General features: G+C 50.1%; 12 protein-coding genes across 12 annotated transcripts; 6 read left to right on the top strand and 6 right to left on the bottom strand.

Annotated features, from left to right (window-relative positions):
* Window positions 1–1,221: 1,221 nt before the first annotated feature.
* Triagg1_792 (uncharacterized protein) lies at window positions 1,222–2,437 on the top strand (the record flags this gene model as incomplete). The annotated part of the gene is made up of 3 exons (XM_062895107.1): window positions 1,222–1,645; window positions 1,726–2,024; window positions 2,081–2,437. The coding sequence occupies 3 exons, from the start codon at window positions 1,222–1,224 to the stop codon at window positions 2,435–2,437; spliced, it is 1,080 nt and encodes a 359-aa protein (XP_062760016.1).
* Window positions 2,438–2,677: 240 nt separating this feature from the next.
* Triagg1_791 (uncharacterized protein) lies at window positions 2,678–4,361 on the bottom strand (the record flags this gene model as incomplete). Its single annotated transcript, XM_062895096.1, has 4 exons — window positions 2,678–3,459; window positions 3,527–3,832; window positions 3,882–4,013; window positions 4,079–4,361. The coding sequence occupies 4 exons, from the start codon at window positions 4,359–4,361 to the stop codon at window positions 2,678–2,680; spliced, it is 1,503 nt and encodes a 500-aa protein (XP_062760015.1).
* Window positions 4,362–5,291: 930 nt separating this feature from the next.
* Window positions 5,292–6,224, top strand: Triagg1_790 (uncharacterized protein; the record flags this gene model as incomplete). Its single annotated transcript, XM_062895085.1, has 1 exon — window positions 5,292–6,224. The coding sequence occupies one exon, from the start codon at window positions 5,292–5,294 to the stop codon at window positions 6,222–6,224; it is 933 nt and encodes a 310-aa protein (XP_062760014.1).
* A 487-nt stretch (window positions 6,225–6,711) lies between these two features.
* On the bottom strand, window positions 6,712–7,573 carry Triagg1_789 (uncharacterized protein; the record flags this gene model as incomplete). Its single annotated transcript, XM_062895074.1, has 4 exons — window positions 6,712–6,774; window positions 6,832–6,940; window positions 7,063–7,157; window positions 7,229–7,573. 4 exons carry the CDS (start codon window positions 7,571–7,573, stop codon window positions 6,712–6,714), a joined length of 612 nt encoding a protein of 203 aa, XP_062760013.1.
* A 723-nt stretch (window positions 7,574–8,296) lies between these two features.
* Triagg1_788 (uncharacterized protein) lies at window positions 8,297–9,617 on the top strand (the record flags this gene model as incomplete). The annotated part of the gene is made up of 4 exons (XM_062895063.1): window positions 8,297–9,053; window positions 9,104–9,182; window positions 9,234–9,499; window positions 9,565–9,617. The coding sequence occupies 4 exons, from the start codon at window positions 8,297–8,299 to the stop codon at window positions 9,615–9,617; spliced, it is 1,155 nt and encodes a 384-aa protein (XP_062760012.1).
* A 451-nt stretch (window positions 9,618–10,068) lies between these two features.
* On the bottom strand, window positions 10,069–11,848 carry Triagg1_787 (uncharacterized protein; the record flags this gene model as incomplete). Its single annotated transcript, XM_062895052.1, has 5 exons — window positions 10,069–10,112; window positions 10,410–10,555; window positions 10,621–11,162; window positions 11,227–11,624; window positions 11,782–11,848. 5 exons carry the CDS (start codon window positions 11,846–11,848, stop codon window positions 10,069–10,071), a joined length of 1,197 nt encoding a protein of 398 aa, XP_062760011.1.
* A 1,559-nt stretch (window positions 11,849–13,407) lies between these two features.
* Triagg1_786 (uncharacterized protein) lies at window positions 13,408–14,043 on the bottom strand (the record flags this gene model as incomplete). Its single annotated transcript, XM_062895041.1, has 1 exon — window positions 13,408–14,043. The coding sequence occupies one exon, from the start codon at window positions 14,041–14,043 to the stop codon at window positions 13,408–13,410; it is 636 nt and encodes a 211-aa protein (XP_062760010.1).
* Window positions 14,044–16,001: 1,958 nt separating this feature from the next.
* On the top strand, window positions 16,002–17,180 carry Triagg1_785 (uncharacterized protein; the record flags this gene model as incomplete). The annotated part of the gene is made up of 2 exons (XM_062895030.1): window positions 16,002–16,289; window positions 16,353–17,180. 2 exons carry the CDS (start codon window positions 16,002–16,004, stop codon window positions 17,178–17,180), a joined length of 1,116 nt encoding a protein of 371 aa, XP_062760009.1.
* A 422-nt stretch (window positions 17,181–17,602) lies between these two features.
* Triagg1_784 (uncharacterized protein) lies at window positions 17,603–18,151 on the bottom strand (the record flags this gene model as incomplete). Its single annotated transcript, XM_062895019.1, has 2 exons — window positions 17,603–17,793; window positions 17,899–18,151. 2 exons carry the CDS (start codon window positions 18,149–18,151, stop codon window positions 17,603–17,605), a joined length of 444 nt encoding a protein of 147 aa, XP_062760008.1.
* A 1,754-nt stretch (window positions 18,152–19,905) lies between these two features.
* On the top strand, window positions 19,906–20,677 carry Triagg1_783 (uncharacterized protein; the record flags this gene model as incomplete). Its single annotated transcript, XM_062895007.1, has 2 exons — window positions 19,906–20,337; window positions 20,627–20,677. 2 exons carry the CDS (start codon window positions 19,906–19,908, stop codon window positions 20,675–20,677), a joined length of 483 nt encoding a protein of 160 aa, XP_062760007.1.
* A 2,196-nt stretch (window positions 20,678–22,873) lies between these two features.
* Triagg1_782 (uncharacterized protein) lies at window positions 22,874–24,144 on the top strand (the record flags this gene model as incomplete). Its single annotated transcript, XM_062894996.1, has 3 exons — window positions 22,874–23,137; window positions 23,262–23,713; window positions 23,787–24,144. 3 exons carry the CDS (start codon window positions 22,874–22,876, stop codon window positions 24,142–24,144), a joined length of 1,074 nt encoding a protein of 357 aa, XP_062760006.1.
* Window positions 24,145–24,837: 693 nt separating this feature from the next.
* Window positions 24,838–25,589, bottom strand: Triagg1_781 (uncharacterized protein; the record flags this gene model as incomplete). Its single annotated transcript, XM_062894985.1, has 2 exons — window positions 24,838–25,326; window positions 25,410–25,589. The coding sequence occupies 2 exons, from the start codon at window positions 25,587–25,589 to the stop codon at window positions 24,838–24,840; spliced, it is 669 nt and encodes a 222-aa protein (XP_062760005.1).
* Between the last annotated feature and the right edge of the window lie 1,679 nt (window positions 25,590–27,268).

The following is a 27,268-nucleotide window of genomic DNA, read 5'->3' as shown; positions in this document are numbered from 1 at the left end:
GGATGATGGCGGTTTGTGACGAGAAAGTATAGTTATGTATTTGACTTCTTCTTTTTTCTTCGCAGAGAAAAAATGACCAGCGATCGGGGAAGAGGCATTCCTCAAGAGTATTTAATAGTTTTCCTACTGTTGAACAACATATGGCTCTTTGCCGACTAGGAGTTCCGTCCTAGGGCTTACTCCGAGTCTTCAAAGGTTCTAACGTTATAAGCACTATGCTTGACTAAACATCTGTAATCGTGTTCTAGACCAATTTGTACGGTGGACGGGATTTGGAAACAAGAGATCATGGAAGGATTTGGTCTTGGAAACACCGAGCACTCTCATGTTGTCGCCCAATCAGGACGACTTTTTAGGACGCGGAGGATTAGCACTTCCTTACAACTTCGCACTTGTACATATTACGCCCACTACCTTTTCCCATATTCGGCGAGTAAGGCGGATTAGCTAGTGTTTAGGTATACGTTAGCATCTTGGCACAACTCATCCTTTATTATCTCCTGGCAAGGTTAGGATGGTACTGAATGTGCTCGCATGTCATTGGTTATCCAAGCCAGTAACTTGATGGCCGCCTATCGAGTCAAGCTTTAGTTCGGAATTCGATACTCATGTCTTCATAGCTGTATTGCTCGAACTACCTACTAAGTAGACAAGCAAGTGGGTTTTCACCAAAATAAATGCAGATAGTAAGTCAATCCCGCGGGAATAGCACAGGATTGAAAGCTTCATGCTAACTGATGGTGGATAGCAACTGTAGTTAAATCTCTTGTAGTTCAGCATGGGATCTCCCGACAATGCAACCGGTTGGCTCACCATTGCAGTTGATAACAGTTTGTGTCAATTGAACAGAGCAAGATGTTCATCCCCCAATCACAAAATCGCATGATCCTTCTTCTGCAAGGGAACCTGGAAGCTTTCAAACATGAACATGCGATGGAGGGGTCTCAAGGGTCTGATAAGCCCCGCTATCGATAGATGAGCTCCGGTTATCGGTCCTGGTCAAACCGCAACGCCATGGCTTGGCTTGGGCAGACATTTTCCTTTCCATCTCCTCAACAAGCCAACAGAAACTGGCCAGCCAGCCAATTCAACATCTGTGTGGCCGGAACTCGCAGACAAAATACATCTCCGTCCCTGCTCTTCCTCTGAGGAATCCCGCCCGCTGAACCGAATCCAGACGAGCGAATACGAATAAGCCGACAGCCGTCTCTGCCCGCCGCCATGGAGTCATTCGTGATCAAGACTCCGTGCTCCAGCGCCAACATTGGCCCTGGGTTCGACGTCATCGGCCTCGCATTGTCCATGTATCTCGAGCTGCACGTCACCATCGATCGCTCAAAGACAAAGTCGGAGCATCCCCTCAACTGCAGGGTGACGTACGAAGGCCAGGGCGAAGAGTCTGGCGATATTAGCCTGGATCCGCAGAGCAACCTCATCACCAGGGTTGCGCTCTACGTCCTGCGATGTCACGATCAGCGCAGCTTCCCGATCGAGACCCATGTCCATATCAAGAACCCTATTCCGCTGGGCAGGGGACTGGGAAGTTCCGGGGCAGCTGTTGTTGCTGGCGTGATGCTGGGCAAGGAAGTTGGTGGTCTGCACCACTTGGATCAGGACCGGCTGTTTGACTATTGCTTGATGATTGGTGCGTCTATTCTTGAATGGTTTACGCTATACATTGATACCAACCATGGAACCCGTGCTAACGCAATCTCCACCGTGCAGAGAGACATCCTGACAATGTCGGCGCCGCCCTCTTCGGAGGATTCGTGGGTACCTATTTGATGCCATTGAAGCCCGAGGATGCTTCAAGAGTTGAGATCCCGTTGAGTGAAGTGTTGCCTGCACCAGCAGGAGGAGTCGACACCGGCAAGCAACCTCCAGAGCCCCCACACGGAATTGGTCACCACATCAAGTTCCCTTGGAACAAGGAGATCAAGGCCGTCGCCATCATTCCCGACTTCATTGTCCCCACGCACGACGCCCGAGCTGTCCTACCGCCAAACTACCAGCGTTCCGATGTGGTAAGTATCCAACATGCTCACAGCGCTTTTAGAAGCTAATCATGCGGAATCTTTAGGTATTCAACTTGCAGCGAATAGCCCTGCTTCCCGTTGCTCTCGGCCAATCGCCACCCGACCCAGAGCTCATCAACCTTGCCATGCAAGACAAGGTTCACCAACCCTACCGCCAAACGCTCATCCCAGGCCTCTGCGAGATTGTTGAATCCATGTCTCCAAAGACCCATCCGGGATTCCTCGGCGTGTGCCTCTCCGGTGCCGGCCCCACCATATTGGCCCTTGCTATTTCCAACTTTGAGGACATTGCCAATCAGATCATCGCTACTCTGAGAAGGCACAACGAAAACAAGAATCTGGCCTGCCAGTGGCTGGTCTTGGAACCTGCAGATGGAACGCACGTTGTTCGATCAAGCTGAATGGGAGATGATATCCAGCAAAGGCGTTTTGGTATCTCCCCTCTTGGATGCTGACATTATGGGCGTTATTGGAAAGATGGGTGAGATGGGCTGTAAGCGTAATGAATCATAGGATGGAACCCAAATTTCACAAGGCTTTTATCAATGAACATTCATGAGTGACGATTGCTAGATGACGTGTGGGTACAATTGGTATTTTACATCATATAGCCAGTCCAATCTTGCCAAATTTCAACAAATTCAGGCCAAGTTATTGGGATCAATGTAAAACGACTTGGTCACTCCATCCAACGCCTTCTCCATATCGCCTCCCCAAGACTTTTTGCCCGCCTCAATCACCCGCCGGCGACTCTTCAGCAGCTCTTGCGCGATATCAGGCCACTCCAATCGCGTCTTGGCAGGCTTCAAATCTGACAGTGAAAGATCAAGATCAACAGGGACAAGGCTTCCACGCTGCTTCACAATCCTTCCGTTCACAATGACCGTCTCGATATCTGCAATGGAAGAGTGCAACACAACTGCAGCCACGGGAGCTTCCTCGGAAGCGCAAATCATCCCAGGAGTGAGGCTGTCGAAAACGACAATGTCGGCGAGCTTGCCTTGTTCAAGGGACCCGAGCTGATCTTCCATGCCGATAGCTCTGGCGCCACCGATGGTTCCCAGGCGGAAGACTTCTTGGACAGACAAGGCGAGGTGTTTGGGGGCTTTTCCGGCCTCGATGAGAGCGGAGTTGCGGAGTCCGCGCTCTGCTTGCAGACCGAGTCGCATTTGGTTAATCAGACTGGATCCGTTGTTGCTGTGGCAGTCGACGCCGAGGGAGCTGATGGACTTGGTGTCGTCGCGGAAGCAGACTGGATATCCTAGACCCATCTGGATCTCAGTATCTGGCGTTGATGAGATGCTGGCCTTGACTTCAGTAAGCTTCTTGGCGTCAGCGTCTGTGAGGTTGGTTGCATGAGAGAGAAGAATGTCTGGACCAAGAACTCCATGACCCTCGAGCATATCCACAATCGAATGTTGGCCTTTCCATCTAGTTAGCTTCTCCCAGGATCATTCAAATGATTGAATCATAAAGTTGGAAGAACTCACCGAAAATTGCACCGCGACAGTAGTGAGAAGTAATGACCTTGGCTCCGGCTTGTCGACACCGCTGATACAGATCCGTGACAGTCTCCTTCGGGAGGAACAAGGCGTCAAATGCCAGCCCAACGCTAACTCGCCCATCGCCGTACGGGCCAGCCTTGATGAGCTCCTCGACCTGTTCGACCGCCCAGCTTGGTAGAAAATCCGTGTCCACGGTGATTTCGGGCTCCCATTCTTTTACTCTTGTGGTGGGTGCGTAGCAGAAGGTGGAGCGAATTCCTGAGGAGGCAGCTGCGGCGATGGCATTTGTGTCTGGGAGAGTCAGCTGGTGACTTTTGCACGAGATAGTTTGACAACTTACTGTGAGCTGGTGAGTAGTTCATGTGTGCGTGATCCACAACTGTGGTCGTACCCGCGTTCAATGCTTCGAGACAGCCTCCCAGCTCTCCCCAAAAGATGTCTTCAGGAGTGTAGTTGGATGATTGCATATTGCCTAATGAACATGTCAGTCACTACGTCGAAACGGTCCAACATTACATGAAGAAGCTCGAAACATACCAGTAGGTACGTACTCAAGCAAGGTATGGTCCGCATGTCGCCCCTTGAGCTGCGTCTGCCACACATGGTGATGCGTATCAATGAATCCAGGAGACACGATCTTGCCAGTGCAGTCGATTACTTGCGTCTTATCAGACGGGGCATCAATATGAGTCTCAATGCGAACAATCTTGTTTCCTTCGACGAGCAGTGAGTGATTTCGAAGAGCTGCAACAGCTTTGCTTTCTGTTGTGCCTGGCACCAAGATGGTGGCATTGCGGAGGAGGATTGATGGAGCTGACATGGTGGACACTTGTGTGGCGATTCGCAGGATGGAGCTTCACTGTGCTGGTTTAAAGAGCCCTTCACTTGGGAGAAAGATGCCCCTTATATACTGTACAAACGCAAGACAAGCGACAAAATAAATATGATAGTTGCTGCGATTCCGAGAGGAATATTTCTCAGCCGGAATTACGTTTGGGGTGAATCGTGTAAAGCCGAATCGGGACTATAACACTGAGGCGTGGTGATTTACGGGCCATTTTAGGACGTCACAGTGACATGACACTATCTCGATCAAGGAGTCGCAGCTCGTTCCTATTTCATTCACTGTCTCATAAATACACAAGTATCTTCATTGTATCAACGGAAAGTGGTATGTTAGCATTTGATATTAATTCAACAGCTGAATGGTGACTTGAAGCATCGTTCATGCTGGCCGTTTGTAGTGAATACAGTAATATTGAGGGTTTCTGAGCACTAGCGGATACAGATGCAACATCCCATACTACGGCGATCAACCACTCGATCAACTTGGCAACACATTAAAACAAACACTAAACCGTCACTTGTAGGGTCAACTTACATATACTTTCTGCCTCCACATAACCCACTTATGGAAGAAATTTATAATCAGAAGCTGATTTTTTCTACTTCAGAGACGGAGTATCGGATGAATATTCGAAGAATTTCGGAATACCGCCGTATGCCGAATTAGGAAGAATACACGAAATAGCTGACGGGACTAGCTGGGTTAGATTGAGGCTTTGGTTCGGGTTGATTCTGTCGGAGTTTTAGCGACCTCGCCATAAAAACCGGTGGAGTTTATGGGCGGTGATAATGTCCGTTTGGGGCATGCTTAAAAGCCCTGTGGAGAGTGGACTTGACTTACACGCAGTCGAGAGAATAGCAAACAGTTGGTACCGAGATATAAACAGAGCAGATATCTGCAGTCATGCCTTCTCAATCTACCCCAGAGTCAGCCTTTGACCATGTTATTCTTCTTATTCCACATGCCCAGCTTACGTCAATTCCTCAATGGCTGTCAGAAGCCTTTACGATCCTCGACGGTGGTGTGCACGAGGGCGGCATGACCGAGAACAAGCTCATCATCTTCCAAGACGGTCTATACTTGGAGCTCATTGCCTTTGTTGACGGCTTGAATCCGCGGCATAGAGCAATGCACCCGTGGGGCAAGCAGCCGGACGGACACATCATCCACTGGGCTCATACCATCCTGAGCCGTGAGGAAGAAGAAGGCACGAATACATCGGAAGAACGGTTCCGTATTGTCCAAGCAAGAATTAAAGATTCCAAAGTCGGAATCAAGTACCGTGACCCAGAGCCTGGGTCCAGGACAATGGCAGACGGATCGAAACGCATCTGGGCCAACGCTATACCCAACTTTGACGACTACAAAGGTCAAATCTTGATCAATCAACAGCCATTCTGGACATTTGATCGGACTCCGAGGTCTCTTCGAGCACCCACTACGCCAGAAAATACGTCTCATCCTTCAGGCGTTGTTGGTGTTGCTGCAATCTCTCTGTTCATCAAGGACAAGCAGACGTTGGATAACGTAGTTCCTCTCTACAGTGCTATTTTCGACAAGCCTGGTGCTGAAGAGACTGTGTCGGATAACGTCGTGCGATATAAATGGGAGGGCGCAGCGCCTGCCCACAGCGAGTTTGGAAAGAGGCACTTCTACCTCTATCACGGAGTTGAAGGGGCTTTTACTGAGGAGGAGATGGCTGAGGCTAATGGAGTGGTGCCTGACATTTTCATTAAGCTGTCTTTGTACACTAAGGGAGAAGCTGGCGCTATCAAAGGAACTCTCGTTGAGGGAACGCTCATTACTCTTGAGCTGATTCCAGTTACATCTTCATAATCCTACTGTGTAGCATGTTTGGAGGGTTATATCGAATTCAATGCATCAGACTTTGCTATAATCCGTATTTCCATCAATCAAGGGCTCGACTCTTTCCGTTTGAGGAGAAATGAGCGATAATTCTGCAGCTCAGAGAGCGATTTTGCCAATTCAACCTCTTCGTCAAAAGTTGGATATCCTCCGCCAACTCTCACATCATAATTTCTCTCAATTTCTTTAGCACTGACCAAGGGTTAGCACATCGAATAAGGTGGTTGAGTTTGGCAAGGAGGCAAGCTCACACATGCTGAGCACCGGAGCTCAGCTTGAGAATTAACCAAGCAAATATGGCGGGAACAGAAGGCATCTGTTTTCCTAACACGTCTTTATAGGCTGATTGAATTTCGTTCATAGATAGACATCCACCAGTTATAGAAACCGTCTTGTGAGTGAATCTGCCATGATTCTAGTGACAATTCTGTTAGCAGGGCGCTTGCTGATGAGCTTCCTATTGTGAGGATGGATCTACCTGGAAGATTCCAGCAGCAACTTTGCCAATATCTTGGGATGCCTGAATCGAAATTAGTCAATGAAATGCATAGCATGAACCGTGCAGAACATTACATACAACGAGTGCTATATCCGTTTCCTTCCTGAGTCCTTGGGAAAGAATGGCAACGGCGAGCGATCCCATAAATCCATCAAAGTTTTCCATAAAAAAGCCAGGTCGCACGATCCTGCAGTACCCCATTAGCAGTAATATTGCCATTACGTCCTTTTCTGTACTTGCGTCCAATTCAAGCCTCTTTCACCAAGGCTCTTAGAGTAAAGCTCGATTTCCCGCTTAGATCGGTGAGACGCATCAAAGGCGTCATCTAGATCTGGACCAGGCGGGATCGTGCTCGAATAAACGAACGCGTCGAGTTTAAACTCGAGTGCCAGACCCGCAAGCATCTATTTCCCCGACGGTTTATGTTTGGTTATGTTCCTCGGCTTGTTCCTGTTTGGGGGCAGGTATGAGTTACCTTGCCTTGTCTCTCCTCTTCGTCGCTCTTGTTTCCAAGGCCCGGATAAGCGAGGACAATAAAGGCGCCAAAGATGCCGCCCTGGGCAGCTATTTCCGAAAAGATTTCTTTCATTCTTGCGCCATTGTTGAGATCGCCTTGAATTGCGGTGATGTCATTCACATGTGCCTTTTCAGCGTCTAGGAGCAATGCCGTGGAAGGCGAGGTAGTATTTCGCGTCACGGCCCAAACATGGTATGTTGTATCATTTGGGTCAGTGGCAGTCGGTGAGCTGAGAAGCGCGTGTATAAACGCTCGTCCCTGTCGTCCTGTAGCACCAGTTACAATAATGTTTCGTCGAGGCATTTCGTGAAGCTTCCATTGCAAACGAAGAAATTCGATGCAAGAGTGAAAAGAAACAGCCTATGAACGTGTAATGAGAAACAGATTGGTTGATTGTGGTAGCGCTTATATGCGTCTCAGCTTAGTGGAACATCACGCACGTACAGCCATGTACTCAGAGAGACAAGAGAGACGCCTACCATTGTAAGCGTATCGAACTGGATCTATCTGCATAAAGATGCTAATTATTTGAACTCTCTCCGAACTATTCATTATGCTTATTGGCTTGAGCGCGTTTACTTATGTCTCCAGCAGGATAGTTCGTCTTTATTCCTTCCATATACTATCGACACAAGCACCCCTGTTGTCTGGTCGTTGCGGGGGTAATTGAACGATGAGAAGATGCGGGTTACATGTAAATACTTGATCTGGAAACCCCCCATAACTTGGCATTTCGGCTCATCAAGTATTTGCAAATATATTGCACTTAGTTTGGATCATGGAAGCATTCCGTTCTTAGCATCCATGAATCAACCAGGGCAGAAACTCAATTAGAGATGCGTCACTACCAGCCCGATCTCGGCCGCCGCTAGCCAGACACAACTCAAAATTATCAGATCCACCCCACATGCAGTTCCATTCAATCTTCTATCGACGGTTAACAAACAACATCCTTCACCACCTCTCATCCAACCTGCTCTCCCACTCTAGCGATCAATTGCATTGCGCTCGCTGTTCACTGCAATCATGCTCGCTGCTACTTCCAGGGCGGTGCGCATCGGCGCCCGTCGCGCTGCCCCCCGAGCGGCCTCCATCACCGTCGCGCCGATGCCCAAAATCTCCCTCGGTCGAAACACCAGCATCGCTCGATCTCTGTCTTCCACGGCGCGTCTGTCATACGCTGCCACCACAAACCCAAACCCGCCCCTGGGCAAGAAGAACGCCTCCAACGAGACGCCGTCCCGCATTGGCCTCATTGGAGCCCGCGGCTACACTGGCCAAGCCCTGATCGACCTCTTCAACGACCACCCCCTCATCGACCTTCGACATGTGTCTTCGCGAGAACTCGCCGGCCAGGAGCTCAAAGGATATACCAAGCGCAACATCGTATATGAGAACCTGTCGGCCGAGGACGTCGCTCAGCTGGATAAGGATGGCAAAGTCGATTGCTGGGTCATGGCTCTTCCCAATGGCGTCTGCCAGCCTTTTGTACAGGCTCTCGACCAGAGTTCCAGCTTGATCGTTGATCTTTCCGCCGACTACCGATTCGATGACTCGTGGAGCTACGGATTGCCTGAATTGCAGAAGCGAGGCACGATTGCACAAGCGACGAGAATCAGCAACCCTGGCTGTTACGCTACCGGCTCGCAATTGGCCCTCGCGCCTCTTTTGGAGCATGTGGGAGGACCTGTCAACGTTTTTGGAGCGTCGGGCTACAGTGGTGCAGGCACAAAGCCCTCGCCCAAGAACGATGTCAACCTTCTCCGTGATAACCTGATTCCTTGTAAGTGATAGAACTCGGCCACAAACCAGGAGAAAGCTAACTTTCAACAGACAGCTTGACTGGACATATCCACGAGCGAGAAATCAGTCATCAACTTGGTGGTGTGCCGGTAGCATTTATGCCGCATGTGTCAGTTTATCCCCTTTTCCTCTTCGTGTCTAGAGACTGACAATAATATAGCGCCTCCTGGTTCAGCGGCATTCACCTGACCATTAACATCCCCTTGAACAAGACGATGACTTCTCGAGATATCCTTCAGATCTACCAAGACCGATATGCCGGTGAAAAGCTCGTAAAGATTGTTGGCGAGCCTCCGCTTGTCAAGTCGATCCAGAACAAGCACCATGTCGAGATTGGCGGGTTCGCTGTCGACAAGACCGGCAAGCGTGTCGTGGTTTGCGCCACGATTGACAACCTCAACAAGGGCGCTGCGACCCAATGCTTGCGTAAGTTTTTTTGAAGAACAACAAGGAACAAATGCAGATCTGGTTTGGCTAACAACTATAAACAGAGAACATGAACCTCGCGCTCGGATACGATGAGTATCAGGGAATCCCCATCTAATGATCAAGTCAGTATCCAAGTATTAGAGCCCCTTCGGCAAAGTCCCAATATTCGCCATCCCAAAGTCGGGGAACGCCTCCCTTTCGAACCAGAGAAGAGGGGTGCGCCAATCTGCAGGCGGCCCCAGGAAAGGCACCACAAGTATGTACCGAGGGACAACTTGTAGGGGGCGATGGAAGACTAACAGATTATTCGAGTGTATCACTATGCTAGTTATGAGAGACGAAAGCGTCGAGGCAGTTTAGGCGTGTCCGGTTTGTAACTTGTCCCAAGTCATTCCCAAAAGAAGCGTGGCAAAAGGAAAGAGATTGCCTTGCATATATACTGCAAAACTAAAAATACAACTGTCTATAATCGGCTCCAGAAACTACTGATTGCGTAAATTTGGCTACTTTTTTTGAGATGATATTTTGACAATCGGCAGAACTGTAGTGGTAGAGGCTGTTGAGTACTACTTCGCTTTGAAAACTTTCCAATTCTCTTCTTCTACTTCGACTGCGAATACGGCAGCATAACAAGTGTTAGCTACCTCAGGTAATATGAAACTGCTCCTTGAAATGGAGCCGGTTTTAATGCCAAGCAGGTCTCTTAATATTGAGTAGTGAAAATGAGCAATCAGTATGGTTGAAGTAGGTATGCTACCCAGCAGATGTTTGCAAATTTATTAGTATTATCATAGAGTACGCTTTATGAAAAAAAAAAAAAAAACATTCGCTAATAGACCGTCGTATTTCATAGAGAGACCATCCCATTGCGCACGATCCCATTACCACATCTTTTGCCAATCCTTACACAAGCCAAACCAAGTGCGGCAGAATTTGCCATATTCTACTATGAGATTCGTGTGATGCCATGAGCCCATGGCTGTATGGGCAAGTCTAGCTTCGGGGTCGTCCCAAGGTTTTTCACCCATTCTGCTGTATTTCTCTTGTGTCGGACTAAAGTAGAAGCATGTTAGCATATAACCCAACCTGTATATCAAAAGTTTGAAGTAAAACCATACCTGAATCCGGTTATAGGAAGAATGATCACATCACCGACTAGTTTTGTCTTTCCACCATCTTCTCGTCCAGTTAGAGCATTCCATCTCAAACCATCCTTCTCTTCCAACCACCAACTGGTAGCCTCCGTAACAGCCACCGGTCCGGTTCGTACGACTGGGTCGTAATGCAAGTCAGAGACACTGTCGACACCCGGCGTATTCCGGGCTCTATCCCTGGCTTCTTGCGCTTTCTCAACTATACGGTCCAGGAAATACTGGAGGATAGGCTGCTTCGGAGCGGACGCAAATGCCCAGTTTGTGAGCTGAACGGGATAAGTGTACGCCCAGCGCCAGTGGTCATCCGTATTCGGATCCGCATCGCATTCGATCCCCCAGATTGCATTAACTGGCTGCGACTGTTCGTGGCTTTGGCTCAGACGTGTTAATACGGTGTTGTCCAAACCATATCTTTTCCCAGTCGTCTCATCAGCCCATTCGGAGACATCGGCTGTGTCAATCCATGTAGATGGATGTTGAAGAGGTTTTGTATCAACATCACCGTACTAATCCCACCAATTAGTATTCTAACAAGTAAATACCACGATGTTGCCGGAATCAAGGACTTACAATGCCACCAAACCATTTGCAAGCTATTATCCGGAAAATATCAACCTTCTCCACCGGGGAAAATACTTCGATAAAATCAGTCGTCAAATCCTTCTCATACTCCTTAATCAATGACAAAACGCCTTCGTTGTCCCAAAGAAAATACGCCATCCGGCGCATTCCAGAAGGGGGTGAGATGGAAGCCACCAGCCAATCTTCGATGTAGGAAACAATCATCTCCTTTGTGCCGTTTAGTCTAGTAGTATCCCATTTTTGATGGACCAAAAGGGGGATATTCGAGAATGGAACGTTTCGCTCGGGATTCGATTTGGCGACTTTGGAAGCCAACTGAGCCGCTTCAATGATCGTCTTTGGCGGTGATTGGTTTGCGTCAATCCATTCTGGGGGGATATACCATGCTAACAACAGTTTGTTAATTTAGTCTGCTTGCCAATACATGAGATTTACATCTAAGCGTTTGAAAGAGCTTTAGATGCTGACATTAAAGTCTGCATTACCTCCTCCTTTGCCCTTTTCAAAGCTGTGAACATGTCTATACGTCAAGGGGTATTTGACACGGAGTTGAATCGCGTCCACAACTCGCTCTCGAGCTGGAGTAGGCCTGAGTGCCAACAGCGTCCATATACAAGCGAAGAGTATGATAGCGGATAAGAGTAAAGATCGTGGTTTAACCCTCAGTCCCCGTGGTTGAACACTTATCGAAAGGGATTTGGAGAGGAATGCCATGTCGGCGGGATGGTCTTGTCCCCCCCGTTTGATGGCTGAGATGAACGAGTGACACAAAGAAGACAGAAAACAAAGATCCAAAAGCCAAAGACAAATATGGAAGAGCCCGGCCATAAGCAACCCTTATTCAGAGATAAATACTTCATCTGGGTCAACGAGTCGAAACTCTTCAAAGTGGACCCAATGGCAGCCAGGAGTCCCTGTCATGTCCAAGTCCACGTATCCTTCCCGGCAAAGGTACCCGTATAATTGTTTTTAAAAATAGGTCCTTCATGTCATGTTGCATACAGATTTTGGAGTTAATTTGTCAACTTTAACCCCGGATACGCGTACGTAATAACTTTACGGTTAGGCGGCATACAGCCAAAGCGTGATGATATGCTTATTTGCTGTATGTCAATATGAGACTTGGCGTTCAAGCGAAGAGGTAGATGAAGCTTAAAAAGTTGCCGCTATTCGATACAAAATCACCACTTATACACACGGGCAAACAACAAACTCTGATTGTTTTCAACTCTTTTAAAGAGAGTCTCAAAGATTTCTCGTATTGTTGTCACAACCAACCAGCTCCATCTCAGCTTACTAGCTTCTTGACAGTTGCTCGTATTTTCGAATGCCACTTTCAGGCAGTGCAAAGCATTGTTTAACCCAGACTGTTGAGTAATCAACCAGAATATCGTGGGGGGTCTTTGGCCATGTTGAAAGACTCGTTTATCTTGATACTTATTGGATCAACTGCCTTACGGGACTGCCTTACGGGACGCGCGTCTGGTTGTATTTTCCAGGGCTTCAGTGGATATGAGTGGAGCTGACAAGCCGAATCGAGCGCTAGACTTACGTGTGCAGCTAGATTTGATGCTCACTTTCTCGCAGAGCCTCTAGAATTCTTCCTGCCACTCGTGGAATGTTCCGTTGTTGTCTCTTGTATAAAGTAGCTGTGATTTGTTCTCATCACTTCAGCTCTCTAACACCGATGTGAAAGGCAATCGAAAAGGGACTCAAGACCCCATGTAGTCAAGCAAAACATGGTAATAGATCTTGATGGCATCTGTAAAGCTAATTGGTCACTCGAATCCCTCAACTAAACATCTATAAAACCAGATTGTTAAAAGATCTTCTACAAACGAGCCGCAATGGCACGTATTGCCTGCTTAAATTTCGCATTAATATCGCATCAACTTTAGAGAACCATCAAAAGTGAAGTCATAGAGTCTCCAAACAAACATGAAAGCCAACTTTGAGGTTACCTGAGATCTCTCAAAGAGTAACAAAAGGTGTTGCTATTTTTGGTGGACCAATCCAGATCAGAAATATAGTCAGAACTGATTAGATGGTATTCAAAATTTCACCACAGTTTATCCAAGATTCTTTTCATTCACATCTTGTCTACATTTATGTCACCGTACTCATTTCCCTAAACTTCTTGTTTCCCGCCTTTCACGGCTCAAGAACACCCTACTTAAGTAACACCTTCGCTTTAGTTGCCTCCTTGCGCACAATAGTCTCCCTTGTCTTCCTGCGCCTCACAGTCCCATACCTCAGCAGCTCTCCAAACGTCCCTTCTTCGCAGTCCTTGCCCGGATTCTCATCCCACAGATGCCCAAGATGTACAGAATGTGTCAAGTTCTTGCCATGGGTAATCTTCTGCATGCTGGATTTGGCCAAGAGTCTCCACACCAGTTCAGATGCCTGTTTATACGCTTCAGATTCTAGATCAATATCACGCTTCAGAGACAGCAAGTCATACATCTTCTGACCTGCCCCATCAAAACCCACAGCCATTTCACCACCCCAGTTTTCAGCCTGGACGTCCCAGCAGAGGATATGCTTCTGCCAGTAGTCAGAGCTACTGAAGCTATATCCAGCGTCTTCAAGCATGCAGAGCCGTTGCCAGCAGACAACCTGAGCGATGTATTCCATGAGAGTCAAGGGGGAGACTTTGAAGTCCCAGGTGAAGCTGGCTTCAGAAGCCCGCTCAAACCCAATGTCCTTTGAAAATGCAATGAGGGGGTCATCTGAGATGCCCTCGTGGCTATTGGATCTTTCCAAATGTGAGTGAAGAGTTGATGTGTGTAATAAGACATGAGACATGTTGTCAAGCTATGGCGTACAGAACAACTTACCAAGTGCAGTCTACCACATCCTTTATATACCTAGGTACCTATACCGAAAGCACAAGGACGGCTTCTGCTCAGATGACATGACCCCTTTGGCAATGGATACTTTTTCCCCAGCGGGAGAACTTTACGACTACTTTAAGCGGTGTTGATGATAAATATAGTTCCCATCTTCATTTGCTATAATTATTTTGAACCGGCGTGCTGGGGTAATAAATGGGTTACCGTTTGACGGTCGACGCTGTTGATCCACATGCTCGTTCTCGTTTATAGGTTAGGGGCTGCGCAAAGGCTCTAGTGAGCTTTGGCTAAACCATTAAGTGAATCCTCCAGCGGCGTGTAAATCACGAATTTAGAATTTCTCTTACGTTCGAATGCCTCTCGGTGTATGAAGTGAGCCAGATTGGGGTGCTGTGTTCAAGTACCTAAGGGACGGAGCAGGCGCCGCGAAGCAAGTCCGGATCCGAAACTGCGGGCCCGACATGACCGGAACTAAGTGGCTTGGCGACGCTCCTCTGGACATGCCGGACAAGACCAAGATGGCTGGTCGTTTATCTCATGCCGAGATTATGATGGGGTACCTGCTTTTTCCACGTGCTATTTTCATGCGCCTGTTTTGTTTCATGGAGTGGTACTTGATCCGAGTTGGTGCAACGGGGATGGATTATTTTGGGTGGCCTTGGCTGTGTCGATACAAACAGCCCTGCAATAGCATCGACAAGTTCTCTTTAGACTCGATTATGTTGGCAATCAATTGGTGTCCACCGACATGAGTCCGATGGATTGCTTATCGCGCATCAACTGCCGCCAACATGGTGAACCTTTGAAGCTCTCCTGTACTGTAGACGTGCCGTAGTGGATACACATGGCGGCCGCTTACTCGCCCGGCCGTGGAAAGGAGGGCTTCGCTGGCAGCCCTTTATGCGAAGGGAGTCGGGAATGATAGAAAGGGTTTCGATATAGAGTAACCTAGGCTTTAAATGCCCGCTCGACCAATTACCCTGAGAGGAGAAAAGGGGGCCGTGATGCGAAACAAAGGAGAGGTTAATGCCAGGCGCCTGCTGGTGGTTGTTGGGCGATGCGTGCCCAAAGAGGTGCTGCCACAGTAATCAACGCCCAGCCAGCCATGTCGATTCATGTCCATCTTGTCTCATGCAAGTTACCAACATGAGGCTTCAAGCCCCTCTTTGCTGACGCAGTTGCGATCGGCTACTGGCACGGGGTTTTGCATGATGCAGTTTCACAGGCGCGTGCGGGTTCCTGAGCATGAGGGAACATGCAGGCACAGGCCACTGCCATGCCATGGATTGTCTTGGGGGTTTCTCGAATAGCAAAAAAGACCCTTTTTATTCTCTAATAATTTCTTCTTCTTCTTTTCTCCTTTTCCCTGTATCTTTTCCAATTCTTCTCATCTCCATCTCCTCGCAGTTAAATCCACGTCATCACACATCGATATACATATGCTTTTTCGTCTTATCAGCCTCAAAATCTCATCCCTCCCTCCTCACGCGAACCTCGGCTCGTTTGCTTGCTGCTGACCGGGAAAAAAAAAAAAAAACTACACTAACGGACCCCGAGCCGAGCGAAAAGCCCGCGCCAAACCCCTGCATTCAAAAAAAAGGCTCGGTTCCTGGATTTTCGCCCACCTTGCACCGTTATACAGATCGCAAGCTCTCCCGTTTGTGCATGCGCCTCTTTGTCGCATTCCAGCCACGCGCGAACACTGGATTTCACCCCGATATTTGTTTTTTTCACGGTTGCGCGCTTGGGCGATTTTCGAAATACTTGAGCCCGCTGGATGCACTGCTAGAAGCGTCGCTGTTAGAGCGTCACTGCTGTTGCTGTTGCTGCTGCCCGACCCCCCCAGTGACCACCTCAGTGTCCCGCACCGCCTTTCGGCACAAGAGTGTCATCGATCGCGAACCTGATCTGATGCGCGCGCCTCAACACAATTCGAAGGCTGCACCAAATCCCGACTCGCGCAAAGGGGACATGCGTGGCCGCCAGCACGAGCGAGCCATGTCGTCCTCCAGGATCGGCGGGTTCGCCTTGACCATCCCCATCATCTCCGTCGCCGTGGGATCGATGGGCTACGCTGCCTGGCGCATCAACTGGCCTGCCCTGGTGCAGTCGTTTCTGACGGGCCCGGGCCGAACATCGCGGGTGCTGCTGCTGCTGTTCATCGTCTTCAACTGGAAGACGCTTCCGCTGGCGTGGACTGTACGTGACTCTCTTCTCAACCCCGAGGCTGGATCCTGACTGACCGCCGAGCTCCATCGATAGTATCGCATCTTCTATGCCATGCTCTACCACATGGTCTTCCGCAAATCGCAAAAGCTCGGGCCCCGTGCCCTCTTCAAGCCCATGATCTCCGACACCAAGGCGGCTCTGCTCGAGATCGACTACAACCTCCACAAGTCAAACTCCACCTACTTCGCCGACCTCGACGTTTCACGAACACACCTCTGCGCCTACCTGCTGCGGGACCCCATCCGCAGCATGTCCAACAACCTCAAGACGAGGCTCGTCCTTGACCCGCGCACTGGCCAGCCTGTCAAGGGCAACTTTGCCATTGCCCTGGGCTCCGTCATGTGCAGCTTCAAGCGCGAGATTTCACCATATCAGTCCTACGAGATCTGGAGCCGCGTGGCTTGCTGGGACCGCAAGTGGCTCTACATCATCAGCTACTTCATGCCCAAGGGCGTCGCCAGACCTACCGAGTGGCTGGACCCCAACTTCCGGCGCGTCCGGACCAGAGACCACAAGGATGCCACCAGCGGCTGGGAGAAGAAGATTCATGCCACCGCCATGAGCAAGTACGTCTTCAAGGTCGGCCGCTTCACCGTTCACCCCGCCATCGTGCTTTCAGGTGCCCGCTTGCTGCCTCCTCGGCCTGGTGGATGGCAGAGTGGCGAGAACTTTCTGGGCGACGAATCGGCAGACCTCAGCGATGTCAACCTGACAGATGATGGCGATTGGGACTGGCGCCGTGTCGAGGCTCAGCGCCGCGAAGGCATGAAACTGGCCTCGCAGTTCCACGCCCTGGACGGACTTCACGGTACCTTTGATGGCGGCAACTATGGTGCCCTGGCCAGATTCGGACCTGGCTAACAGCCCCTTTCGACGACGAAATCAAACTACACCCGCGACGCCTCCAAATTCCTTTTTGGTCCCCCCCCTTTCTTCTTTTAATGTTTAGACCTTGATACAGCCCAAGTGCGTTTGGGGAAAACTTTGAGGGAAAAGATGCTTTGATGATATAATGACACGATACACTAGACTAGAACTGCTCTTCAGCTGTTACTAGAGAACCTGGAATGATAAGATATGTTTCCTGCTTAGCTGTTTTCCTTTACACGCCAAGTCTTGTCATGAAAACAGCCGCCAATTGTTGTACAATACAAACATGTGCTGAGCAAATGCAATGGCTCTACCTGAAGAGCGTTATTTTGAACTTGCCAGCGTTTCGATTTGCCTTTTCCCCCCATTTCCGTTCCTAACCCACTGAGATACAATTACAGCAACTTCCCGTTTTACAAGACCATCATCGTCAACAAGACGCCAATGGCAGCGTACGCCAACCCGATTTCGTCCGAAAATCGGCCGGCGCCTGACGTGGTGGTTGCTGCCGGCGCTGCGCCTGTGGTGGAAGCCGGATCATTCGACGTGTTGTTGACGAGAAACCCGGCAGATTCGCAGAACTGGACGACGGTCGACGCTGCTTCTGTTTTTGTTTATAACAAATCAAGTGTTAGGGCAAAAAAGAAAAAAAAACACGATGCAATGATATTACAGAGAGTTGACCAAAGGGGAAGGGGGAGCATCATACGAGTCATGTCTTCGAGCGAGCAGTTTGCCTTGGCGAGGCACGGCGACACGATTTTCGTGAGCTCATTGATCTTGGAGCATCCGCAGGAGAGATCTGTCAGCGTGCAGCCGTCTTGGGCAACGCCGTCGACGATGCAGTTGATGGAGCACTTGGGGAGGCTGTCGAGGAGAGCCGTGATGTTGCCGGTGGTGGACGACGTGCAAGCCGCGAGGGCCGCGAAGAAGAAGACGAGGATGTGGACGAGGGCCTTCATTCTCGGAAACGCGGGTCTGGTTTACGAGTACAAGATCGGAGAGAGAGAGAGAACTCGCTCTGCAATGGGGGACAAAAGGAGAAGAAAAAAGAGAGGTTTTTGCTTGAGACGGGGAAAACTTGTTACGGGATCACACGGTATACATCACACAGAAAGCCGGCCAATCTCAAAGGAAGGGTCCCCCCCCCCCCAAGGACGAAATACATCTCTCTCTTCCCCCATACTTGACTCGACCCGGTCTTCCACTCACGATGCGCGATGTCACCCCCAACGCAAACAAGGGGGGGCCTAAACCACCGTTCGAACCAAGCTGGGGAGCTTTTTAGCTCACTGGCCCATCACAGACCTAGTTCCTCCAAAAACTGAGCTAAGGAGCCCGTCAAGCCATCCAATATTTCCCGCGTATGCAGCCATTTTAACCGCGAAAAAAAAAAAAGAGGCAGGGTGAAGTGAAACCCGCTATCGGGAAGGGTTGAGAGGTAGAACTGACTAGGGGGGTGGCAGAAGGAAGAAAAGCAGCTAGGGGACAAGATTCAGGCACCGTTTGCTTGCTGCGTTTGGGTTGCATAGTGGCGCACTTTTTGGTGGAAAGCTGGGCAGCTGGAAGGATTCTTTCGTGGAGGGTGGGCGTGAGCGGCGATTTGCTGCTTTTATTTTGTTAAAGTGAGGGGGGGAGAGCCATGCTTGCTTCTGATTGACAAATTGCCATGGATGCTTGATGCTACGACGAGAAAGCCAAGCCAAGCCCACGGACAAGGACGATTGACCGAATGAAATGTTGGGCGAAGTTGACAGGGTTTCGTGCTCTAGAGACATTTCTCGTAGGATGCCAGACCAGGTACCACGACTAACAGCATGGCCACCTTATAGCGAAACCCGAAATAAGCGTCCGGTTTTATTAGTTTAGAATCTCTTTCCGCACGGACTAGTGTGTGGCGCACTGTGGCTGGTACAGTGTATCTCGCAGCCAGCTGTGTATTGCCTTCTTCCCCTACACATAAACGTCGCCCGGAAACGGATTCGTAGTATAAGTGTGCCGTAACCTTCTTTCTAAGGCATGAATGCCACTTGGTTTTCTAATTCGAGTCGTGCAGGTCCATTTGGAATCGCTCAAGTCGTAGTTGGCTGCAGTGATTTGACCCTCAAACTACACTGCTTCGAATACAGGCATACTTCACCATGTTTCGGGTCCGGCCCCGTATGCTCTTACTCAATTCCATCCAAGAACATCAGGATAGGTCGATGGTGCGCCGGAGCTCTCACCTCCGTTCACATTCATTACGTGTAGAGATTCAGCACCCGCTCGTATACCAAGATGACTCCTTGGGCCTGCTGTCGTAATGAGTGCCTCTACTAGCAATCCCTAATTCTACTGCGACCACAAAGTTGAACTTGAAAGCTGCCCGGATTCTTGCATGAACTCGACAAAGAAACGAAACATGATCCCGAAAAACAAATTTTCTACTCATTCAACCTACATGACCGAGACTGTTCAAGCGAATGATTCGCCCCTGAGGGATATATTCCACTCTTGGACACCCTCTTCAGCCTTGTAGCCGCCGTGGCGTGTACTTTTATGCAAGGCTGCCAGACGGATCAGTACCTCGAGTCGAAGTGACCAACAGTCTGGAGTTGAAGTGAAGCAACCCCGCATCTGCCATACTGGCGATGTTAAGAAACCTAGAAGAACCAAGCTGCAAGCCCAGAGCTGAGATAGCGAGCCATACCACGTCCTCTATTGATGAACGTCAAAGATGGCTTCCACACCAGCTGAGATGCCTGACTTCTCTACTGCAAGGACAGTCCCGATACTTGGCACAACGCCGCTTCGTTCCCACACCGCCTTCCGCGACATGGTGCGCATTGCACTTTTGTTAATTATCCCCATCTACGCCCGACTCTACCTCTTCTCCTCAATCTTAACTGCCTTCGCACACGTTTACGTCATTGGCACCACTAGCATTTGCGTTGTCTACTTCAGCAAAGAGAAGATTAATCTCCACTCAGCTTGGGACATCATCTACGGGCTATTGGTGTCCAGCTTTCCAAGCTGGGGCCCATCCATCTTGAGCTTCATCTGGGTTGGGCCCAAGTTTCAAGGCTGGCGGTGGGAGGTTGTTTACTGGACGTTTGTTGCAAGGCAGCTGAGTTACTTCTTGCCAGAGTACTATGGGAGCGACGTTGAGGTAAGACATTATCAAGCTGTCCTATAATCACTGCTGAAGTTCCAAATCGAGCAGGCACTCATCAAAGAATACAATCATGCGTATCCTGATTTCCAAAGTTATGTTACCATGATCTCTAGTGCTATCGTCTACTTTGCCCTCTGGCCAAAAGGATGTTCGTGGCACCAAGTTCTTCTTATACTCTCGATCATCAACTCTTTTATTCAATACGGATATCTATTATATTTAAATTATACGCAAGTTCTCCTTGACTTACTCGCAGCTAGGAGATATGCTAACACTAAAATAGCCACCTCCAGAAATTTGGAAAGACCGTGCGACAAGATTCATGGCCGTATAGGGATATGTATACAAGAAATTGGGCACTTGATGCGCGAGGCAACCCGATACGCATCAACCACACGTTTGAGGAATGGATACAATTCCTTGCAACTGGTGATATAAGGCCTAGGAATCAAGTATAACCTCGTCGCTTATGACTACTTGAGCTTGAGAGCATTGCGGTGTTGTGGTTTAATAAGGATTTACATTGCATTAGATGAGTTGAGTATTATGATGCTATAAAATCTTACAGAATAAGCTTTCAAAAAAGAGAAGAAAATCCCGTTCTCAGATACTGCAGTGCCGGAAGTACAAACAAATCTAGAGCCGGAAGTAGAACAGAAAATGGGTACTTGTTGAGTGAGCTATTCAAGTGATACATGTGACAATAATCAATTCGCACTGTAATAGCCACAGCACGCATCTTAGTCCGTACGGAACGAGATTCTATACACTGTAGCCCTCAGGGCCGGTTAAATATTGAAGAAAGCGCAGGAAGCAGAAAGCTGACCCCTCGATCTACAATCCGTAGCCGCTTCCGGCAAGCTTCTGGCATTTCTGTCACACTTTAGCCCGCGTTAGTTAGGGGGGGAGAAGAGAGACGGCGCCAAGATGTTGTAATTTCAAGCCGATCGCCCATTTGGCGGCCGTTGCGAGTTGAGTCTGGCGTGTCAGTGCTGGCCGCGGTGGCTTGGCAGGGTTTCTACCGATGACATTTGATTTCTCTCATCTCAATCTCGTTCTTGTCCTCTCGTGGCAGTTTTGTGAGAGCTGACAGATGATGGTTTGGCGACAGGGGGGAGTGTCTCGGCGCTGTGCCGAATACTCGTACTCTGTGGTCGCTTGGCGTAGTCTACAGCTTTATTCGAATCACACAGTTTACGAGGCTTCTTATAGCTTGGCAATATCAGCCAATACGAGGTGTAAACCTCGCGTCTGTAGAGAAACCACAACAAGTGGCTGGATCACTTGACCCAAGACATGAGCTACCTAATCTCTAAAGAAAATAAACAAACCAAAGATGCCCCCCATCAAGTGTAAAGTGTCAGAAGCCTATCAGTTGACATGAAAATATTGTTATCCACAACGGCAAGGTTTTCTTGACTCGGTGCTTGACTCTATATTGGTCATCATCATATGAGCTTCTGACCATCTCCACCATGAAGGGCATCCAGTTAGATAGAATGAAAAAACTTCCAGCGAAGTTTTAGAGTGTAAAAAAAAAAAAAAAAACAGGATTACCGTCATGGTGTTGACGGGTTCCCCCTTTGCATCAAGAATGGGCCCCATCGAGTAACCAAGCTTCCGCCGGGCAATCGCATAACTATCGACCTCGACAACAAATCCTCTGCACCCGATACCGCAGCCGTGACACCGCAACGTCCACCTACCATCCACCCCCAGTCGACATCACCGGCCCTGCTCCTCACAGCCAATCCAGCTCGGACTCGTATCTTCATCCATGGGGGCCAGAGGCGCAAAGAACAGGGTTGGCAAGAATGTCTCGCGAAGACGGATTTAGCAGTAGGCAGGGCCAGATGCCTCAGCTGGGCCAAGGCGCGGAGGTCAGCCGCAGTGCTTCTATGGCGGCGCGTTTCCGCATGCTCCGAAAAAGGAGACGTCCGGGGACTTTCTCCCAAAGCTCGGGTCGTGAAAGAAATATCACGAGACGCTGACGAGCAGCATCTCCGTCTGTAAGCTTCGAATGGCGATTTGTTGAGCAAAGGGGGATGAAGAAAAAGAAGAAGAAAAAACTCGATGCATCAAGCTCTGATTTTTTTTTTCTAGTGGTGGAGTTTTTAGTGGGGCGCAAAGCAGTGCCTAGTAGGTGTATGCACTAAAACAACACAATGCAGCTATCGGATTGTGTCTTTTGACTGCCTGTGGGCTGGGGAGCCAATCCGAGCGTCGCGTTGAGAAATGCTAGGTCGCTGCCTTCGTGCCTGGAGCTGCAACTTTTGGCCTATAAATCCTCCATCCCAAAAGCGCGACGCCGCCGGGGATACACATTGGCGACGAACGAAAGCATCTCCGAAGCCTTCAGCCCGTCTCAATCCAGGGCGAGGAAGAAGGGCGAAGAAACCCACGAGACGGGAGACCTCGCGCTGTTACGCGCCAGGTTGAAAAAAACTCGATACCGAGTCCGAGCGGAAAAAGAAAAAAAAAACAATCGAGATTGGCATCTTGGCGACGCTCGATCTAGATATCCGACATCATGTCCCTGTTCGGCTCCGCAGCGGCGAGCGCCGCGGCGTCGACCACGGTGGGCGACTTGAAGCAGGACGTCGCGCTCGACAATCCTCCGACCGACAGCATCTCGGACCTCGTCTTTTCGCCGGCCGCCAACGGACCCGACTTCCTCGCAATCTCCAGCTGGGACAACAAGGTCCGCATCTACGAAATCGCCCAGAATGGGCAGAGCCAGGGTCGTCACGCGTTTGAGCACAGCCAGCCTGTTTTGGGGTGTGATTTCTCAAAGGTAAGCAAGGGCATATTATGACGTCTGAGGCAGAGGGGAAGAAGAGAAGAGATACGGCGACAAATGGAGAGAGCATGCATGATTCAGTCAAGTTGCCAATTACTAACAACATCCCCCAAAATAGGATGGAACAAAAGTAGCCTCCGCCGGTGCAGACAAAAACGTCAAGGTCTGCGACCTGGCGTCCCAGCAAGACATTGTCATCGGAACACACGACCAGGCCGTACGCAGCGTGCGCTTCTTCGACAGCGGCAGCGGCACCATGGTGGTGACGGGCTCGTGGGACAAGACGGTCAAGTACTGGGATCTCCGCCAGCAAGGGCCTGCCGCCACCCTGGCATGCCAGGAGCGTGTCTACACCATGGATGTGCAGCAGAACCTGCTCGTCGTCGGCACCGCCGACCGGTACATCAACGTCGTCGACCTCAAAAACCCCACGAAGTTCTACAAGACACTGCAGAGCCCCCTTAAGTGGCAGACTAGAGTCGTCAGCTGTTTCCCTGACTCGACGGGCTTCGCGATCGGTAGCATCGAGGGCCGTTGCGCTATTCAGTATGTGGAGGAGAAGGACTCTTCGTAAGTTGCAGCACCCATTCGTTGTCTTTGCCTGATTACCTTTGACGAAGCACTTCGACCTAACTCGGCCCAGATCCAACTTTTCATTCAAGTGCCACCGTGACCCGGCCGTCAACAACGTGGTCAACGTGCACGCCGTCAACGACATTTCCTTCCACCCGGTCCACGGCACCTTTAGCACCGCGGGATCGGACGGCACGTTCCACTTCTGGGACAAGGATGCCAAGCACCGTCTCAAGGGCTACCCCAACGTGGGCGGCAGCATCACGGCCACGACGTTCAACAAGACTGGAAGCATCTTTGCCTACGCCATTAGCTACGACTGGAGCAAGGGCTTCCAGCACAACACGCAAAACTACCCCATCAAGGTCATGCTCCATCCCGTAAACAACGACGAGTGCAAGCCTAGGCCATCAGCCAAGAAGAGGTAAAAACGGACATGGCATCAAGACGATGAACGAGATGGCGGTGTATAATAATGGATGCGGCGGCTGTGGGTTGTTTGGTCGCATGATCAGTTTCCAGGACGGTGGAGCAAAGAGATCATATGTGTGTGTGTGTGAAGCCAAAGTTGATGGAGAAAGGGGACCAAGATGGGATTGTCGGGACGAGAAGACGATACCTGATCCACGACGCTTTTTTTTTGTGCGCAATGATGTTATATAGGCGCTACTATCCCCCGGAGAGTCAGCATAACGGCGCCGAGCATTAGATTGACTCGGCGCCGATAGTTTGTCAAGAAAATAAGGCCTTGTTTTTTTTCGCTGCATCGATTCATGATTTGATATGTTGAAAGCTGACCATTAGGCGCGTGGAGAATAAGCTACGATGAAGATGAATCACAGAACGGGTAACGCGAATTGACACTGGTAGTTTAAATAATGCAATGATGCAATGAAGATGTTTTGATTAAAATTTCCTATATATATCTCGGTTTCATAACGAGGGGACTCTTGACTCTGTCCACGGCTTTCATAATGCCTTTTTTGGGATGGCTTGTCTTCATGACAAATGTGTTCAATGAAGCAACAGCTCTTAAAAAAAGAAAAAGAAAGAAAAAGATTCATGCAAGCAAAAGAAAAAATGCAATGTACATGGTTTGAAAAGCAAAGACGAGTGGGTGTTTAGTTTGATTTGCGAATGGGTTGATTTGAGCCGAAAACATCCTCAACCATGCCCTTCCACATATCCCGAATCATGCCCTGGCTCCGGCTCTCGTCGTGCGCCACGGCAGCAGGCGTCTCATGCACAAACTTGAGCTCAACGGTGTCCAAAACACCGCTCAACGAAGACAGCGGCGTCGCGGGAAGGACCGTGTCGGGGTTGACCGCGACGATGGACGAGCTGGCAATGGAGACGGGCATGTCGGCGGCCGGGGCGGGATGCGCGGCGGCGTAGTTGTCCGGGAGAAGAGGCATGCGAGGGAGGACGTCTGCGAAGGATGCCGACGAGGTGAGGCTGGCGAGGCCGGGGAGGATGGCGGCGTCGAGGTGGGAGGAGGGCGTTGTTGCTGGCGAGGCGGAGCTGGAGAAGGTCTGCATGAGAGGCTTTGCGCGGTTGGCGATGGAGGGCTGGGGGGTTGGGCGGTGGGTTGTGGTGAGGGTTCGAGAGGACTGAATTGAATTGAATCGAATTGTTAGCGGTCTTGAAGAGAAGAAGAAGAAGAAGGGGGAAAGAGTATGAGTGTGAGATTGACATGACATGCCTCGGACAGCTCAATGGTGCTTCTTCGGTTGCGCAGCAGCTCGGCGTACTTTGGCATCAGCACGGCGCCGGCATTGTAAGTGGAAGCGTCGAGCAGCGGGTTTGCGGCGCGGGCGGCGGTTGAGCTGAGGGCGCGGGAGAGCTTTGCGACGGGGGCGGTAACGCGAGACATGGCGTTTGATGTTTGAAGATGATGGGAGATGTTATGTCTGTATGTCGGTGGTGGTGGTGGATGTAGATGGATGTTGGAAAAGAGTCACACGCAACAATCAAGTCGGGACTGGGCGGCAGTAGAAATGCGCCGAGATGGAATGGGATGCTGTGGATGCGGAAAAGCAAGAGAGAGAGAGAGAGAGAGTAAGAGTAAGAGAGTAAGAGAGAAAAGTTTCGGGGAGAAGAGCGGAGAGAGGAATGGCGATGTCGGCAGTTACTTATACGCAACGAGAACGAGGCGGGAACCCAAAGAAAACAAGCGGTGCAGCGCATTGAGGAAAGGAGGCTTTTGGTGGCATGACCCAAAAAGCGAATGGATCAATAGTAGCATTCACAGCACAGCACAGCACAGGATTGCAAGTGGGAATGGCCCTTGGAATTACCCCGTTTGGCAGTGCGAGTAAGCGGAGAATGAATGGATCAATCGGTATGAGTACATGCATGGATGCCTCCAGCAAGCCATAACTGGCATGTACATACATGGACTGACTGCATGCTATCTAGAGGTAGGTAGAAGCTGCAAAGCTCAACAAAGTTGGCGATGCTGCTACTGGTACAAGTAGGTACAAGCCCAACTGGGACCCTGGCCTTTACGAATACGCACCCGTCGAGCCGGGCACTGGGCCGTTTCCGGGGCGGGGGCGCTTCGGGGGGGCTATCGCTAGCCGGCTACTTGTCTCGTGCCTACAATTCAGCTGGCAGCGACAGGTATCCTCGTAGCAGAAAAGAGGGGCACGGCACGCGAGGAAAAGCTGTTGAGGAGCCGGCAAGCCAAAAAAAAAAAAAAGCGGTCCAAGGGGAGGCAATCCGAGCTTCCAGTAGCTTGTCCACTGTAGCATGGAGCTTGTTTAGCACTAGACGGAGCCTTTTAGCCCCCCCCCCAGCACAGCCCCCCCTGGCTTCCATCCATTTGTAGGTGGTGAATCGGTGCTGCCTTGTAGGGGGATGGAATTGAACATTGATTGATCCATTGAACTCTTCCATGCAGCAGCGAGACTTGGCCGACTGCTTGGCTTCCAGGCCTGGGAAGGGAATGGAGTTACTGTACATGTACTTTGCGAACTGCTGCTTTGGCGATGGGCGAATATAGGTATGTATTCGACATCTTTCGGCATCATATGGACTCATCCACCCCCAATCCTCTTATGCATGGGCGGAGAAGACAAGTCCGCGAGTGCCGAGCCGGGAAACCATCCACGGGCAATGCCTTTTCTTTTCTTTTCTTTTCCTTGTCTCCCAAGTGCGTGCATGCATGTACATACTCGTACATACAGACAGGCAGACAGACAGACGGTCATCAGCCGGTGCGTGCGTGATTGCGTGTGCGAAAATGGTCATGGAGGCCTGTGCCAGCTTTCCGGGTTGCTTGTTCGGGCAACTTGTCCATGCATCCATCAGACGAGTCGAGTACAGAGTTGCCGTGTATCAACATCTTGTCTCTCTCTCCATCTCTTTATCTGTTCCGTATCTCTGCTTTTATCCGCCTGTATCCATCAGACATCTCTCAGTCTCTCAGTCTCACTCACATCTCCTCCCATCTCATCCCAACGGCTGGCTGGCTGGGGGGGGGGGGGGGGGGGGGGGGGGGGGGGGGGGGGGGGGGGGGGGGGGGGGGGGGGGGGGGGGGGGGGGGGGGGT

Source organism: Trichoderma aggressivum (genome assembly GCF_033847375.1).
Source record: "Trichoderma aggressivum f. europaeum strain CBS 100526 chromosome Unknown scaffold_002, whole genome shotgun sequence".
Classification (NCBI taxonomy): Eukaryota; Fungi; Ascomycota; class Sordariomycetes; order Hypocreales; family Hypocreaceae; genus Trichoderma; species Trichoderma aggressivum.
The sequence above is the reverse complement of the archived record's forward strand: the minus strand, read 5'-3'. Positions and strand labels throughout refer to the sequence as shown.